The 16,515-nt window shown below is 52.6% G+C and overlaps 2 protein-coding genes and 1 pseudogene across 2 annotated transcripts; all 3 read left to right on the forward strand.

Moving 5' to 3' along the window:
• Positions 1-1,649: 1,649 nt before the first annotated feature.
• Positions 1,650-2,577, forward strand: LOC134419908 (mas-related G-protein coupled receptor member H-like). The gene is made up of 2 exons (XM_063159509.1): positions 1,650-1,991; positions 2,023-2,577. The coding sequence occupies exons 1-2, from the start codon at positions 1,650-1,652 to the stop codon at positions 2,575-2,577; spliced, it is 897 nt and encodes a 298-aa protein (XP_063015579.1).
• A 5,617-nt stretch (positions 2,578-8,194) lies between these two features.
• Positions 8,195-9,124, forward strand: LOC134419823 (mas-related G-protein coupled receptor member H-like; annotated as a pseudogene).
• Positions 9,125-15,448: 6,324 nt separating this feature from the next.
• Positions 15,449-16,468, forward strand: LOC134419227 (mas-related G-protein coupled receptor member B4-like). The gene has a single exon (XM_063158248.1). The coding sequence runs from the start codon at positions 15,557-15,559 to the stop codon at positions 16,466-16,468; it is 912 nt and encodes a 303-aa protein (XP_063014318.1). The 5' UTR covers positions 15,449-15,556.
• The last annotated feature ends 47 nt before the right edge of the window (positions 16,469-16,515 follow it).

Below are 16,515 nucleotides of genomic sequence, written 5' to 3' on the forward strand. Positions count from 1 at the left end.
CCTACCCAGGCTGACATGTGCCTCAGGGATCTGGGATGCTCCTCATGGAAACTGCTGGCCCTGGGACCAGAACTGTCACCTCTCTTCCTGCTGACACCGTGTTTGTGTCCCCAGTTATGCAATCTCACATCCCCTCACCAGCCCAATCCTTTGAAGGGCAAACACTTCATGATCCAGTAGCTGATGGGGCTCCAGGAGAGGTGGAGAGGGACTTTGGACAAGGGCATGGAGTGACAGGACAAGGGGGAATGGCTTCCCACTGACAGAGGGTTGGTTTAGCTTGGATATTGGGAAGAAATCCTTCCCTGAATGTGGCAAGGCCCTGGCACAGGTTGCTCAGTAAGGCTATGGCCGTCCCTTGATCCCTGAAAGTGTCCAAGGCCAGGCTGGATGGAGTTTGGAGAGACCTGGCATAGTGGAAGGTGTCCCTGCTGGCAGAGAGACAGTCTGGGATCAGACAGCCACAAAAACAACCCCAAGTGGTCCCAGGACTGAGGAGGAGCAGGAGCAGCTCTGGTGAAGGGCTGGCAGGGAGTTCACAGCACCCTGGTCCCTGATAGCTTTCACTGCATCATCAACGGGATTGGCAGTAATTAGGGTAGGCTCCAAGTGCTGATAGCCTGGCTGCAAGCAACTGAGTGCTGTTCTTCCCTTGGGCTCTGTGAGCCTGCATTGGAATGACAAAAATGGGAATTCTTGCCTCAGTTGTCCTTCCTTGGGCCCAGGGAAGATTTTGGCAATGGCTCTGGAGCTCTTCCCAGAATGGGAGCAGTTTCTGAAGAGCAGCCAGATGCTTCACCAGCCCTGCCAGCACTGCCAGCAGCATTCCAGTGCCACCAGCATCCCCTGCATCCCTCTGCTGCTGGAGGAACATTGACACTTCTGACAAGAAAAATAAGGAATGGTAGAGAGAAAGTGAATGGAGTATGGGAAATTTGGCAGGGAAGGAGTATTTCTAATGAGAAGGAAATGAGGAGACATTTGCAAATTCTTCAGGTGGACTGTTGACAGAAGCCAATTTCTTTGTGGCAAAGAAAAAAATATTCAAGATAAATACCTCAGAGGGAGTGGAGCTGTGACATAGCCAAAGTTGTAAAACAACTTCCACCTGCCCTATGACCCCACCAAGCTTTGGGGAGCAGCACCAGGACAGGGCACAGAGAGAGGAGCCAGCAGGGCGGGAATGGGGAGCTCCTGGTGACCTGGGCACTTTCTCCTTCATGTCCCTGACCTGGCAGGAGCTGCTTTAGGACATGGATCCCAAAGGAGCAAGAGGGACCAGGAAGCGCCGCTGATCTGCACAGAGCCCTTTGCCTGCTGCTGCCCCCCAGGGAACAGGTCAGTGGAATGTTTGCCTTCCTCCCTACCCCACCTTCCTCTCCTGCAGCAGCTGCTCTGTTCCTGACACCCTCTCCTGGTGACTGCAGTGCCATCCCCAGGTCATCCATCCTCTGCCCTGAGCTTTTCTTTCCCATTCCCTGCCAAATAGCCACTGCCCTCCCACCTCACTCCTCCCCACTGAATCCTTCCCACTGCAGGAAGATGCAGAGGAGCTGCATGGTCCATCCCTGGATTCTCCAAGGACTCACTGCCCATCCACTCTGACCACAGCCAGAGGCCACACCCCATTGTCTGCCCAGCATCCATCCATGGAGGTGACCACCGTGTCCCCATCTCCTGCCTCACCCACTGAAGGGGATGATCTGTGTGAGACAGATGTCACTGATGTGGCCATACACAGTGTGACCCTGCTCATCTGCCTCTCTGGGCTGGCTATGAATGGGGCTGTCATCGGCCTCCTCAGCCTGAGAAGCAGGAACTCTGACTTCTTTGACCTGGCTGTCATGGACTTCCTCTTCCTCCTCTTTGCGGTCCCATCTGCCCTCCTCATCCTGGTGGAGGATGTGTCCTGCTCTCATATCTTGCCCCTGCTGTACCTGAATTTCCTTTTCCAGCTGTCAGTGGTGTCCCCCTGGAACAGTGTTCCAGCTGTTGTGGTTGATAGGTGGCCGTAATTTGCAGTGTGTGTACAAGCTCTGCTGGCTCTGCTGCCACTGGGAGCTTCCTGAGCACCTGTTGTGGGTGCTGGGCACTGTCCAATACTGGACCTTCTTTGCTGTCTTCACTGTCATTCCCATGGTGACATTCCTGTGTCCATCACAGCAGCAGGAGCACTGCCGGGCAGTTTTCATCTCCATGTACACCCTCATCCTGCTCCTCTTTGCTGCACCTGTGGCCATTTCTCACACAGTCGATTTCATCAAGTCCAAGCAGGGCTGCCAGCAGCAGCAACCAATGAGGCGCGACATCGTGATCGTCATCATTGCGCTCTTCACTCTCCTCCTCAACCTCTTCAATTTCCTGCAGCAGCTCGGTTACATCACTGTGTCCTCACAAGTTGTTTTCGTGCTCACCTGCATCCACAGCAGCATCAAACCCTTCATCTACTTCTTGGCAGGGAGGCACTGGAGGCCCTGCTCTGTGCAGTCCCTCCAGCTCTCCCTCCAGAGGGTCTTTGAGGAGGCGAAAGTAAGAACAGCCCGCAGAAATTATCCTGCCATGGACACGGGGGGCTGAACGTGCTGATCACTTCCACTGCTTTCCTCAAGGATCCCACTAGGGCCCAAGGAGGCTGAAGCTTTCCTTGAGCCTCCTGATTAATCAATACCACCGACTGCATGGTGCTGTATTCCTGCAGGAGAAGGGAGCAGGAGCATTGTCTTGGGTGATTTTTGTGGGATGCTCTGCAGGGAGCACATGGCAGCATGGCTTTCCTCCTCCCTCCTGGATCCACATGGCTCCAAGCAGTGCAGCTGGGCTCAGTGCTGCTCCCCAGCTCTATTCCCCATGGAATGACCCTCATGGCCTCGGCCCCAGGGAATGAACTCCATCTCCTTTGCCTCAGCAGATGAGTTCCATGGTGTTTCCAGGGAGCTCTTGCCTGCATAGCATGGGACACCTTAATCCCTGGGGACACACCCAGCACAGCGTGGCAGTGATTTCCCAAATCCCTGCAGGGCTGGTGCCTCTGGATGGCAGGAGAGGGGTTGGCATCACAGGGAGCATCCTTCCCCTTCTGTCCAGCAGAGCCAGCCCTGCATTCCCAGCTGATGGGAAGGGACACCAGGTAGGGCTGCAGAGCTGGGGAGGGACAGCAATATTCCCTTATCCTTTCAGTGGGGATTTGTCACATTCTTGAATTCCAGAACTGAATCTCTCTGAGTAAAGTGCAGGGTCGATAGTGAACTCCACTGAACTGCTATACCTGTATTAAGAAATACATGGAATATGAAAATTCCCATCTCCAGATGCTTGGACCATTGAATTGCACAGAAATTAGGGGCTTATGCTGCTCTTCTGCAGAATGGGGCCATCCATCCTCTGCTTCCCCAGCATCAGTGTCCAGGGAAGCCCTTGAGCACCTCCATCCTGAACCTGGCCACCCTCAGGAGGAGCTGCACAGCCACTCTGCACAGCAGCTCCAGACACAGTCCAGCCTCTCCTGATCTTTGTCATTACTGGAACCACCCCTCAATCAGATGTGTTGAATAAACAACATCCAGGCTTCACTGCAAAGCCTGTGCCTGTTAAACAGTGTCCAAAATGGCTCATTTCCTTCTTTTATCCCATTCTAAAGCCTCTGTCTGGTCTGGGAGCAGGACAGGTCCCTGTCTCATACCAGAGCCCTTTCTAAGGCACATGCCTGCAATGGTTGGGATGATGTTGACAGTGCCAAGAGCTCCTGATTCCTGCTGGGAGAGACCTGGGCAGCAGCCACATCTCTTGCTCAGGGGCAAGTTGTCCCTCCTTTTCCCATTGCCTTAAATCCAGGGAAAAGCAATGTGCCACTGCTTCTGGAAAGGGAAGTGAGAGTGAAAGCCTTCTGTGGAGTGAAACTATGAGACACACATGAGGTTATCATCTTAGGAACATTTAAAATGCTCATAAGCATTTCTAACTCCTAACCAGTTCTTTATAATTAAGATAACAGAGAGACTTTGACATCTGAAAGGGGTTTTCTCTCTCTGTCTCCCCTTTTTCTGCCCAGTGGAGAGCAGGAACTTTCCACAACATTTTTTCCAGGGAATGACATTTCAGCCAAGGGGCTTCTCCCAAGGCAAGTGCAGCAAGATCATGATCCTTAATGTACTTTTCCAAGTTCCCAGCACCTTCCTTGTCTCCACTGTCACCCAGGCCACTCCCTCCCTGAGCTTCCTTTCAAAAGAGCAACAATTTCAAACCAAAAGTTTTCCTGGGTGTCCCTGCCTATGGCAGAAGGAGAGAGGAAATGAGATGATCTCTAAGGTTCCTTCCAACCCAAACCATTCCATGAGGATTCCTCAGGTCATCCAGCAACCACCCCAGACAGGAGTTCCCCTGCTGCAAACAGCACCAGCCTGACAGAGCTCAAGGAGCATTTGGACAATGCTCTCAGGAACAGGCTGGGATTGCTGGGATGTCCTGTGCAGGGCCAGGAGCTCAACTCCATGAACCTTGTGGCTACGTTCCAACTCTGGAGATTTTATGGTTCCATTTTATGATGCCTCTCTTTCATGATGATTCCACTTGATGATGACTCCCCTGTGTTATCCATATGCCGTGGCTCTGGCACTCCCTCAAAAGCCCTCTGGAAGGCAACACTACCAGAGGGGGTGAATTCCTTGGCACAGCTCCCAGCCAGGAAGTCAGTCAGAGGGTGGGCACTGCAGTTGGCCGAGGAGCCAGAGCACAGCCCCATTCCCACCATCCCACACAGGCACAGCAGCAGCAGCAGCAGCGGGACAGGCACTTTGCTCCACTGCCTGTTGTCACACTGGCTCCAGTTGTCGTGGCTCTCCTCATTCCAGCTCCCCTGGGATGCCTTCCCACCGGGCTGGCTCCAGCAGGCAGGGCTGGCTCCCTCCGTGCCAGGGGACAAAGTGCTCATGGTGACACCTCTGCTGCTTCTCCTGCCCTCACACAGCTGCAGGGGTGACAAACAGACACACCAGAGCAACGCTGCTGTCCCCAAACGTGGCTTTTCCCATCTTTTCCCACCCACAGCTTCCATGTGGAGCAACACAGGGAGGGGTGAGGGACAGGACAGATGGCAAGGAGGATGTGGGAGCCTGGTCCTGTGTGCCTGGCACAAAAGCCAGGGAGATACCTCCTTCCTCGCTGTGGACAGGACACAGCTGGAGAAGGAAAACAAGTGGAGTAGGAGAGGATTGCCCATGGAGATATCAGAGAGCAAATGGCATTGGGATGGATCTGAGCTGGACTCTCAGGTGTCAGTTGATATCACTGAGATGCTGGATTCCTTCTGCAGGACACTCATTTCAATATTCCATCCCTTTTCCCACAGTATTTATAGCTCTTAATCCCCTAGAGACCTCAGTTGTGCCCCCAAAATCAATAACCAGGTTCCACCCAATGAGGGGGCCTGGTGAAGGTGGAAGAGAAGAGTCTGACCTGGTTTCCTCTGGCAGCCTGGAGAACTTGCCCGCAGTGCCCTGCCCTCAGCTGCCAGGCTCCAGCTGCTGTCCCTGGGCCGGGATCTGCAGGAGGTTCCCTGGAATGGTCCCTTGGGAAAGGGGAGCGCAGCCCGCGGGCTGAGCCCGAGCAGCGTCCGGCGCGGGCTCTGTCCCAGCTCCTGCCACAGCCCCTGCTCTCCGTGCTGCCTCGTGTTCTCCAGGGCTCTCACACACAGGCAGCTGCCTCAGAGCCTGCCACGGGCTCAGGGCTCTGCTCCTCAGCTGCTCTTCACTCTGCCCGGCAAATGAGCAACGGGAGAGAGCCTCAGCAACCACACCTGTGCCCAGAGCACTTGGGCTCCATCTCAGATGCTTCTATTCCATTTTATAGCAACCTCAATCCCAAAATCTTGTCTCTTGAGCTGCCTGAACTTCCCCCCTCTCATTTCTGGGCTGGATCCTTAAGGCCCTGCACTACAAATATGCTGTTAAACTTTTATTTCTGGTTCAAATCTAGTTTTCTCCTATGTATACTGCAAGCTCAGTGGTATTTCACATTCACTATACAGTTTCCAAGAGGATTCATGCAATAATAAATTCTGAGTATTACCTGGAGCACTGGCACAGAGCAGAGGGATGATTTAGGAGTTCAGCCAGGTCATTTTTTCTGAGAAGAGGCAAATCAGTGCTAGTCCTGTGGTGTTGGAATGTTGGGGGAAAGAAGATAGATGATGGACTTTGGACCTGGTTAACATAAGAAATTTCATAACAGGATGCCTTGGCAAAAGCAAATGGAACTTTGAAAATTAGACCTAGATTGCAAAAAGAATAAATCAGGCAGTTTTACCAGAAAAAGAAAATCCCATTAAACTCTGCGAGGAAGAGATATTGTTATGCGCATAATATTCTGTATGTGATTGTAACCTAATCATTGTAGTACACATTACTAGTCTCCCTGAAATAGTATATAAATGTTTGTATCCCACAATAAAATCATATTCTGATCACCAAGTCAGTCTCCCCATCTCTCTCCATCGACGACACCGTGGCTTTAATCCTTAGAAATTTGCAGGGTCATCCTCTACACCCCCTTTGCAGTAAGACAGCAGCCTACAATGAACTCCAAGGAATTCCTAGAAAGCTGAGGTGAGGTGATTCCTACCCAGGCTGACATGTGCCTCAGGGATCTGGGATGCTCCTGCTGGAAACTGCTGGCCCTGGGACCAGAACTGTCATCACTCTTCCCTGCTGACACTGTGTTTGTGTCCCCAGCTATGGAATCTCACATCCCCTCACTAGCCCAATCCTTTCAAGTGCAAACACTTCATGATCCACGAGCTGATGGAGCTCCAGGAGGGGTGGAGAGGGACTTTGGACAAGGGCATGGAGTGAGAGGACAAGGGGGAATGGCTTCCCACTGACAGAGGGTGGGGTCAGATTGGAAATTAAGGCAGAATTCCTTCCCTGTGAGGGTGCTGAGGAGGCCCTGGCACAGGTTGCCCAGAGGGATGGGGGCAGGTAAAATCAAACAGAAGAGCTCCCATGTCCAAGCAGGAGAACGATGAGCCCTAATGATGGGCTGGAAAAGGGATCACAGCACCCTGGTCCCTGATAGCTTTCATTGCATCATCAGGGGTATTGGCAGTAATCAGGGTGGGCTCCAAGTGCTGATAGCCTGGCTGCAAGCAACTGAGGGCTGTCCTTCCCTTGGCCTGTGTGAGCCTGCACTGGAATGACAGGAATGGGAGTCCATGGCCCAGGGGTGATCCCATGAACCCAGGGGAGGGTTTGGCAGTGGTTCTGGAGCTCTTAAAAGAATGGAAGCAGTTTCTGACAAACAGTCAGGTACTTCAAGAGCACAGCCAGCACAGCCAGCATTCCAGTGCCACCAAGACCACCAGCATCACTCTCCTGCTGCAGGGACAGTGACCCCTCTGGGAAGAGAAATCAGGAATGGTAGAAACCTGTCAGAAGAGGGAAGGCAGTTGGAGAAAGGGACATTATGAAGGGAAGGAATGATTCTCATCAGCAGAAAATTAAGAGGCATTTGCAAAATATTTCATTTGGAGCTTTAGAGAAAAAGCACATCCTCTCCCGTGTAAAAACACCAAGATAAAGCCCTCTGAGGACGTGAAATTCTGACAGGGAAAAAGTTGCAATTTCCGACTGCCCTGGGACTGCACCGAGCCCTGGGGAGCAACACCAGGACAGGGCCCAGAGAGGAACAGGAGTGGGAAGATCCTGGGCTGCCTTCACCTGGGCACTTTCTCCTTCATGTCCCTGACCTGGCAGGAGCTGCTCTAGGACATGGATCCCAAAGAAGCAAGAGGGAAGCGCCGCTGATCTGCACAGAGCCCTTTGCCTGCTGCTGCCCCACAGGGAACAGGTCAGTGGAATGTTTGCCTTCCTCCCTATCCCACCTTCCTCTCCTGCAGCAGCTGCTCTGTTCCTGCCACCCTCTATCGGTGATGCCAGTGCCCTCCTTGCTTCCCCCTCCTCTGCTCTGTGCTTTACTTCCACATCCCCTGCTGAACTGCCCAACCTTACTGCCTCCCTCTCCCAATCCACAATTTTCACTGCCCTCCTCCCCTGCACATCTCACTCCTCCTCACTGAATCCTTCTCACTGCAGAGAGCTGCTGAGGAGCCACATGGCCCATCCCTGGATTCTCCAAGCACTGACTGCCCATCCACTCTGACCACAGCCAGGGGCCACATCTCACTGCCTGCCAGCGTCCATCCATGGAGGTGACCACCGTGTCCCCATCTCCTGCCTCACCCACTGGAGGACATTATCTCTGTGAGAACACTGTCACCAATGTGGCCCTACACAGTGTGACACTGCTCATCTGCCTCTGTGGGCTGGCTGGGAATGGGGCTGTGCTCTGCCTCCTTGGCTCCTGCACTTCATCCAGGAACAGAACCATCCTTTACATCCTCGTGCTGACTCTTCTGGACTTCTTCTACATCCTCATTCTGTTGCCCTCCACTCTGCTCTTCTTGGTGGAGGACGTGTCCTGTTCTATCATCATGCCCTTGTCACATATAAGGTTCCTGTCCTGGATGTCACTGTTGTCTTACAGCTTGTGGCTGTGCACACTGACATTCATCAGCATCAAGAGGTGCAGGTCCATCCACTGCCCGCTCTGGCTCTGCTGCCACCATCCCCAGCTGCTGTTGAAGGTCATGCTTTTCGTGCTCAGGGCCTTCTTCATCACTCTCGTCATTGTCTTTGCCATGATGCTTTCTCTGTGCATGTTCCAGCGATCAGAGCCCTGCTAGGTGTCTCTCAGCTCCATACACACCTTCAACCTCCTTCTCTGTTCTCCCTTCATGCTCATTTGCAGCACAATCCTCTTCACTCATTTCAAGCCTGGCTCCCAGCAGCAGCAACCCAAGAAGCTGGACATTGTTATCTGCCTCATTGTGCTCTTTGCTCTGCCCCTCAGCCTCTGCAATTTCCTGCAGGAACTCAGCTACACCACTGTGCCCTCACAGGTTCTTTTCCTGCTCGCCTGCATCCACAGCACCATCAAATCCTTCATCTACTTCTTGGTGGGGAGGTGCTGGAGGCCCTGCTCTGTGGGGTCTCTCCGACTTTCTCTCCAGAGGGTCTTTGAGGAGACAGACACTGCCCACAGCCATGATCCTGCCATGGACACAGTGCTCTGAGTCTGCACTACTGAGGGACTCTGGGACTGTGGCTGAGGGACTGCTTGATTCACCTGATGAATAAATATCTAAAGTGTCACCCTCCCTCTGCTGGTGCATCACCCAACCCCTTTCCAATGAGAGCAATGGTGGATTTGTCTTTACAAACAAGCTGTGGGTCTGCTGGTAGATACAACTAGCACTGGGAGATAAAAGAAACAATGGGAAGGATTTCACTGATTGATGAATGGAAGAAGATACTTCCATTTACAAATACACTTTAGGTTTGCTGATAAATTAAATTAGACATCAAAATGTGAAAGAAAGAATGGGAAGAAAAACCCCTAAATTGTGTAAGAATTAAAAATTGAAAGGGTCGGTTATACATTAGAGGGAAATCTTTAGTATCAGGTGTATTGGGCAGTCTGTACCTCCCAAGTACCTGAACCAGTGGGGAAAGAGAGAAGGGAAATGCGGCTAGGAAATTAGAATTAAAAGGGAGGCTGTGCCCTCCATAAATTTGAGAGATCCCAGAGGAATGCCTCATAGCCTCTACCTTTAGTGAAATAAAGTCAAAGGACGCCTCAGCCTCCTGTTTGGACATAAACCTCTGATGTTTGTAGATTAATTTTCCTAAAATCAGGCTGCACTGGGATCTCAGAAAGACTCCTTAGGCCTCAGCCTTGAGGAGCAGCCCCTGGGCTCAGCTCCTGTGGCGCTGATCAGAAACACCCCCTGCTCCCAGCAACTGCTGCTGTCCAACCACCTCCTGGGCTTTTATCAACAGCCTTGGAAATTCTTGTACTGCCCTGGATGCCACAGCATCCCTGCTCTCCCACTGTCCCAGGAAGCTGCCGGCCCCAAGTGTGGCCAGGCTGAGCCATTGCTGTGAGTGCCGCCCATGCCTTGGGGCCCTGTGAGCAGCGGCCCCAAAGGAGAGCCTTGGAGCTCTGCTGGGCCCAGCAGCGCTGAGCAGAAGCTCCCTGGCACTGGGGCCTCTCCCAGCTGGGATCTCTCCCGGCTGCTGCCCTGGGCTGATCCCCGAACGCCCACGGCTCCTGGGCCCATCCCGCCAGGGCTCCAGGCCCAGCCCTTGGCCCAGGGAGGAGATGCAAAGGGATCCGCAGGGAGCATTTCACTGCCTGCCAGGGCAATTGCTCACAGGCACCTTGCACTCACTCTGCCTGGCTGGCTGGCTGTGTGCACACACGTCTGCATCTGCTCTGGCAAATGTGGCAGAAATGCTGCTCTCTCAGCTGTGTTAGTACCTGAGACATCTGAGCGGGTCAAGCCTGCAAGGAAGTATCAGGTATAAATAAGGTTAAATGCTTCTAAGTGATATTCCTCTGCTGAATGGCCAACTTTAAGCTATAACTGAAGTACTATTAAGTTGGAGTGCTGTAAATCTTTTAGGTTCTTTTCCTTTTTATCCTTATCCTTACTATCCTTTTGTCACCTGCCCTTGCACTCACACACAAACAAACACACAGGGACAGCACTTTGGTGTGCTGGTCCTTAATATTAAACCTGGTTTATACTGCTTTCCTTGCTGGTGGTTTTGTGCCTTCAGAAATTCTTCCTCTGCCCTGGCTTTGGCCTCTCCCTCATCAGGCTGGGATGGTGCAGCTCCAAGGGGAGGAGCAGTCCGTGCTCCTCAGCACAGCCACCCCCTTCCAGGAGCAGGGTGACATCTGTGTTTGTCACCGTTGTCTCCACGGGGCATCAGCCCCCTCCCTGTGGCTTCTCTGAGGTCTCTGAGCTGGGGCTGTTCAGCCTGCAGAAGGGAAGGTTTCAGGGAGACCTTAGAGCCCCTTCCAGGGCCTAAAGAGGCTCCAAGAACTGGAGAGGTGCGTTGGACATAGGCCTGAAGGGACAAGACAAGGCAGAATGGCTTCCCACAGCCAGACCACAGGGTTAGGGGGAATATTGGGAAGAAATTCTTCCTGTGAGGGTGGAGAGGCCCTGGCACAGGTTCCCAGAGATGCTCTGGCCTCTCCATCCATGGAGGTGTTCCAGGCCAGGTTGGGTGGGGTTTGAAGCAGCCCGGTCTAGTGGAAGGTGTCCCTTCTTGCAAAGGGTGAGATGAGGAAAAAACAACCACAAGTATTCCCAAGGCTGAGGAGAAGGATGATGAGCTCTGGTGAAGGGCTGCAAGAGGCACCCCAGCACCCTAACATCTGGTCTCCAATAACTTTTATTGCATCATCAGGGGTACTGTCAGTAAGAAATGTGGGCTCTGATGCTGATAACCTGCTGCAAGCCTGTCATGGTTTGGCACTGGCCAAACGCCAGGCATCCGCGAAAGCCGTTCACTCACCTTCTCCTGCTCTCAGCTGGGCAGGGGAGAGGGAAACAAAAATTAAGAAAGAGCTCATGAGTTGAGATGATAATTGGGAGAAAAAACACTCTATGCAAAAAAAAGTTTCAAATTATCTGGTATCCAGTAAATTATTATTAACAGATTCAGAAGATGCTAATGAGAAGTAAAATTAAACTTTAAATCACCTTTCTTTAGCCCACCCCCTCTGCCTTTCCCATTGACAGTGCAAGGAGACAGGGCATGCATGTCCTTCACCAGCATTGAAGCACTGCCAATAAAACACTGTTTACCTGGAAAAAACCTGGTTTATCCATTAAACAAATATAGACAGCATATTCTGGTCATAATTAAAATACCAATATCATAATATAATATATGGGCAGCACTTTGGGGAGTATCTGTAAAAAATCTGGACATTATATTGTATAAAAATGCCAGATAACTGTTGTTTCTTTGAACCTGTCTATGGCAAATAGAATTCCAATATGTTGACAATTTTGACTCAAAATTGTTATTAGTCTAACACGCTTTTGCTGTTAGACTTAAAGTTCTTGGTTTCAGAGGGGACACAGCCATGGCTTGTGCTCCCTGCAGCAGCCATGATCCCCAGTGCCCAGAGCTGGGCTGGCACAGACAGGATGGCCCAGGGGCTCAGCATTCCCCACCCCGAGGGCTCTGTGAGTGTCACAGCAAAGATCTCCCCTGAGATATTTAATTTTTAATTTTGAGAACCAGGTGCAAAGATGTCTCTGCCTTCAGAAATTCTTCCTCTCCACTGCCTTCAGCTGCTCCCTCAGCAGGCTCAGGTGGTGCAGCAGCAAGGAGAGGAGGAGGCCGTGATCCTCAGCACAGCCACCCCCTTCCAGGGGCAGGGTGACACCTGTGTTTGTCACCATGGGCTCCACGGGGCATCAACCCCCTCCCTGGGGCTTCCCTGAGGCCACCAGCCCCACCACACCCCACACCTTCTCTCCAGCCCCACCACATCCCACACGTTCTCTCCAGCCCCACCACACCCCACACCTTCTCTCCAGCCCCACCACATCCCACACCTTCTCTCCAGCCCCACCACACCCCACACCTTCTCTCCAGCCCCACCACACCCCACACCTTCCCACCACATCTTCCCAGCAGCTCCATCATGTCCCACCCCTCCCACACCACCCTCCCATCCCACTCCCCATGCAGCCCACCCACCTCCCGTCCTTCCCATCCCTCCCAGCCCCGGGCCTCAGGCTCCACTCCCTCCCCACGGGCTGCTCACCCCAGCCTGCCCCGGAAGGCTTTGGGGCCATCTTTCTCTTGGACATGCCCCTCCCCAGCTCCATCCCTGCTCTCCAGCCCCCCAACCTCCTCTGGACACAAGCAAGAGGCACTACAGGGATGGCTCCACTGCTGTTCATTGGGCTGGAGAAGCATGGAATTGCCAGGAGGAGCAGAAACACTGCTGGGGCTCCTGAGTGGGGCAGGAGAGGAGCGGGGCTGTCTGGAGGGGAAGGCAGCCTGGGGGGAATTCCTAGAGGATGTCAGAGGGGGCATGATGCCTTAGGATTTTAGCCTTTCTATTTTTCATATCCTGTACTGCATTAGTGCATTACTCTAAGCTCCATGTAAAAGTGTTAGTTAAGTGTCTGCACATTTTGGTCAGACAAAACAATCCCATTAGGCCGGCATTTCTCTATTGCCTCAGGCCCACAAAAGTACAGACAAAAGTGAATTGAGGGAGGGCAAACTGGGGCTAAATTACTTCATTACCTGAAGCTGTAATTGGAGGATTAACCCCTGATTTGTAAATGGACCAAACTTATATCTGTCTGAAAAACTCATGACCATTGTCCATTTTGGGTACAGCCCCTCTCAGAGGCTTTGAGAGCCCATGGTGAACCTTTTGTAGGCCTTTCATCAATGCCTCCTTTTATTCTCTTCACCTGCTCTGGCCTCTGTTCCAGGGAGCCAGCCCAAGGCATCAGGCAGACAGGGGCTGGAGGGGGCAGGAGGGCTCTGGGTGCCACCAATGCCAAATCTCCCACTGGAGAGCAGCAGAGCCCAACAGGCCACACCTGCAGCCAGGGAGAGGCCAGGAACTGGGAACCCATCAGGATGGCATGGCATGGCATGGCATGGCATGGCATGGCATGGCATGGCATGGCATGGCATGGCATGGCATGGCATGGCATGGCATGGCATGGCATGGCATGGCATGGCTTGGGGAGAGGGGTGGAGATGGAAACAGGGAGTAATACCAAAATAAGCCGGAGTAAATTTTCAAACACAATAGGAAGCATTAGGAAGCAGGAATTCTTTCCCTCCAAAGGACACACAGAAGGATCTCTCCATCATTCTGTTAGGGTTGAGATTTTACAACAGGTGTTTTACCCATCACAACGACACAGAGTCATTAAAATGTCTTTCTTATCTAATACATAAAGATCACTTTCGTAGGACTCATTTCCATGCATGCACCTCCTTCTCCATGTCCTCTCCTGATCCTGGAGGATCATTCAGAGGGGTCCCTGGTGTTTGTATTCACTGAGTGCTCTGATATTAAAGGTGACCTTGCCTTGGACTTTTCCTTTGGCCATGTTCTCTTGCTGCTTGTTACAGAAATTGCCCCAAGACCACTGCAGGCCTCCAAATCTGTTTCTGCACTGCCTCCAGCCTCATTTACCATCCTGTGTGATCCTAAGGAGCACATTGGAGCTGGGCTATCCTCCTCCCTCCTGGATCCAAGAATCCTATGGCCAGCAGGAGCCAGGACAGTGTAGGGGTCCCTGGTGGAGCGGGGGCAGGATCGGGGCTATTGGGGGGGCACTGGGGTCCCCAGGGACGGTCTGGAGTGTTGCAGGCAGTTTCAGAGAGGTCAGGAGAGGCTCGGAGCGGGTTGCAGGGGGTCTGGATGCCGGCAATCCCAAATCTCCCCACTGAAGGAGATCAGAACCTGACAGGCCACGCTCGAAGTGGGGGAACAGCACCATCTGGGAAGCCAGTGGGATGTGATAGGATGGCGTGAGGATGGAGAGCAGGGTGGGGATGGGGATGGGGATGGGGAGCAGGGATGAGGATGGCATCGGAATAGGAGAAGGAAGCAACTCCACTGTGCTTCCTCAGGACCAGATCCTGTTTTTCAATGACCTCAGAGCCCTTCCTGGAACAGGAATTGTTTCTGAGAAGCACACAGCTGCCTCACCTGCACTGCCAGCACTGGCAGCAGCATTTCAGTGCCACCATATTCCCTCTGCTGCTGACAGTGCCTGCTCTGGGAAGTGCAATGAGGAATGGTAGAAACCTGTTAGGAGACAAAAGGCAGTTTCAGAGTGGGACACAGCAAGGAAGGAATGTTTCTCATTAGGAGAGAAAGAGGAGCCAATCACAAAAATCTTCATTTAGAGCTTCTGGCAAAAGCCACTTCCTCTGTACAAAAAAAAAAAAAACAAAGGAAAAAAAAAAAAACAAAAAAAAAACAAAAAAAGCAAATAAGCCAACCCAGGATAAATAACTCAAAGCAACTGACTTTCAGAAGTAGGCAAAGTTCAATTTTTGACTCCCCACTCCCCCATGACTCCACAGAGCCCTGGGAAACAACACCAGTACAGGGTCCACAGAGGAACCAGCAGGATGGGAATGGAGAGCTCCTGGTGACCTGGGCACTTTCTCTTTCCTGTCCCTGATCTGGCAGGAGCCACTTTAGGACATGGATCCCAAAGGAGCAAGAGGGACCAGGAAGCGCCGCTGATCTGCACAGAGCCCTTTGCCTGCTGCTGCCCCACAGGGAACAGGTCAGTGGAATGTTTGCCTTCCTCCCTACCCCACCTTCCTCTCCTGCAGCAGCTGCTCTGTTCCTGACACCCTCTCCCAGTGACTGCAGTGCCCTCCGCAGCTCTTCCCTCCTTTGCATTGTTCTTTCCTTCCACATCTTCTGCCAAACAACCCAACCCTCCCACCTCTGTCTCCCAAACAACCATTTCCACTGCCCTCCTCCCCTGCACATCTCACTTCTCCCCACTGAATCCTTCCCACTGCAGGGAGCTGCTGAGGAGCCACATGGTCCGTCCCTGGATTCTCCAAGCACTGACTGCCCATCCACTCTGACCACAGCCAGGGGCCACATCCCACTGCCTGCCCAGCGTCCATCCATGGAGGTGACCACCGTGTCCCCATCTGCTGCCTCACCCACTGCAAGGGATGATCTGTGTGAGACAGATGTCACCAGAGTGGCCATACACAGTGTGACAGTGGTTTTCTGCCTCTGTGGGCTGGCTGGGAACAGGGCTGTCATCGGCCTCCTCAGCCTGAAAATTGGTAATTGTCACTTCTTTTACATGGCATTCATTGACTTCCTCTTCCTCCTCTTTGCAGTCCCCTCCGCCATCCTCATCCTGGTGGAGGACGTGTCCTGCTGTCCTATCATGCCCTTTATGTATATGAACTTCATTTTCCAGCTGTCAGTGGTCTCCTACTATAAGGCACGGATATCTAGAATGACTGTGCTGTATATAGACAAGCTCTCCTGGCTCTGCTGCCACTGCCACCTTCCCGAGCGCCTGTTGTGGGTGCTGGACAGTTTCCGATACTGGGCCTTCTTTGCTCTCTTTGCTGTCATTCCCTCAGTGATATTCCTGTGCCCATCACATGAGCCGGAGCACTACCGGGCAGCTCTCATTTCCTTGTTCACCCTCATCCTGCTCCTCTTTGCTGCATCCGTGGCCATTTCTGGCACAAATGGCTTCATGAAGGCCAAGTGGGTCTCTCAGCAGCAGCAACCCAAGAAGCGTGACATTGTTATCCTCATAATTGTGGTCCTCGCTCTCCTTCTCACCATCTGCAATTTCCTGCAGCAGCTCGGTTACCTCACTAGGTCCTCTCAGGTTGTTTTCCTGCTCGCCTGCATCAACAGCCCCATCAAACCCTTCATCTGCTTCTTGGTAGGGAAGTGCAGGAGGCCCTGCTCTGTGCAGTCCCTCCGGCTCTCCCTCCAGAGCGTCTTGGAGGAGACAGAAGAAAACACTGCCCACAGCCATGATCCTGCCATGGACACAGGGGTCTGAGCCTGATCCCTTCCCCTGCTCTGCTGAAGAACCTCAGCACAGATGCG

The sequence above is a fragment of the Melospiza melodia genome, chromosome 6 (assembly GCF_035770615.1).
Source record: "Melospiza melodia melodia isolate bMelMel2 chromosome 6, bMelMel2.pri, whole genome shotgun sequence".
NCBI lineage: Eukaryota > Metazoa > Chordata > Aves > Passeriformes > Passerellidae > Melospiza > Melospiza melodia.

What these genes read in the sequence shown, in the direction of transcription:
- LOC134419908 (XM_063159509.1), top strand. Translation starts at nt 1,650, where the DNA reads ATGGAGGTGACCACCGTGTCCCCATCTCCTGCCTCACCCACTGAAGGG. An exon ending in CCTGGAACAGTGTTCCAGCT is followed by an intron (nt 1,992 to 2,022) that starts GTTGTGGTTGAT and finishes CGTAATTTGCAG; the next exon opens with TGTGTGTACAAGCTCTGCTG.
- LOC134419227 (XM_063158248.1), top strand. Translation starts at nt 15,557, where the DNA reads ATGGAGGTGACCACCGTGTCCCCATCTGCTGCCTCACCCACTGCAAGG.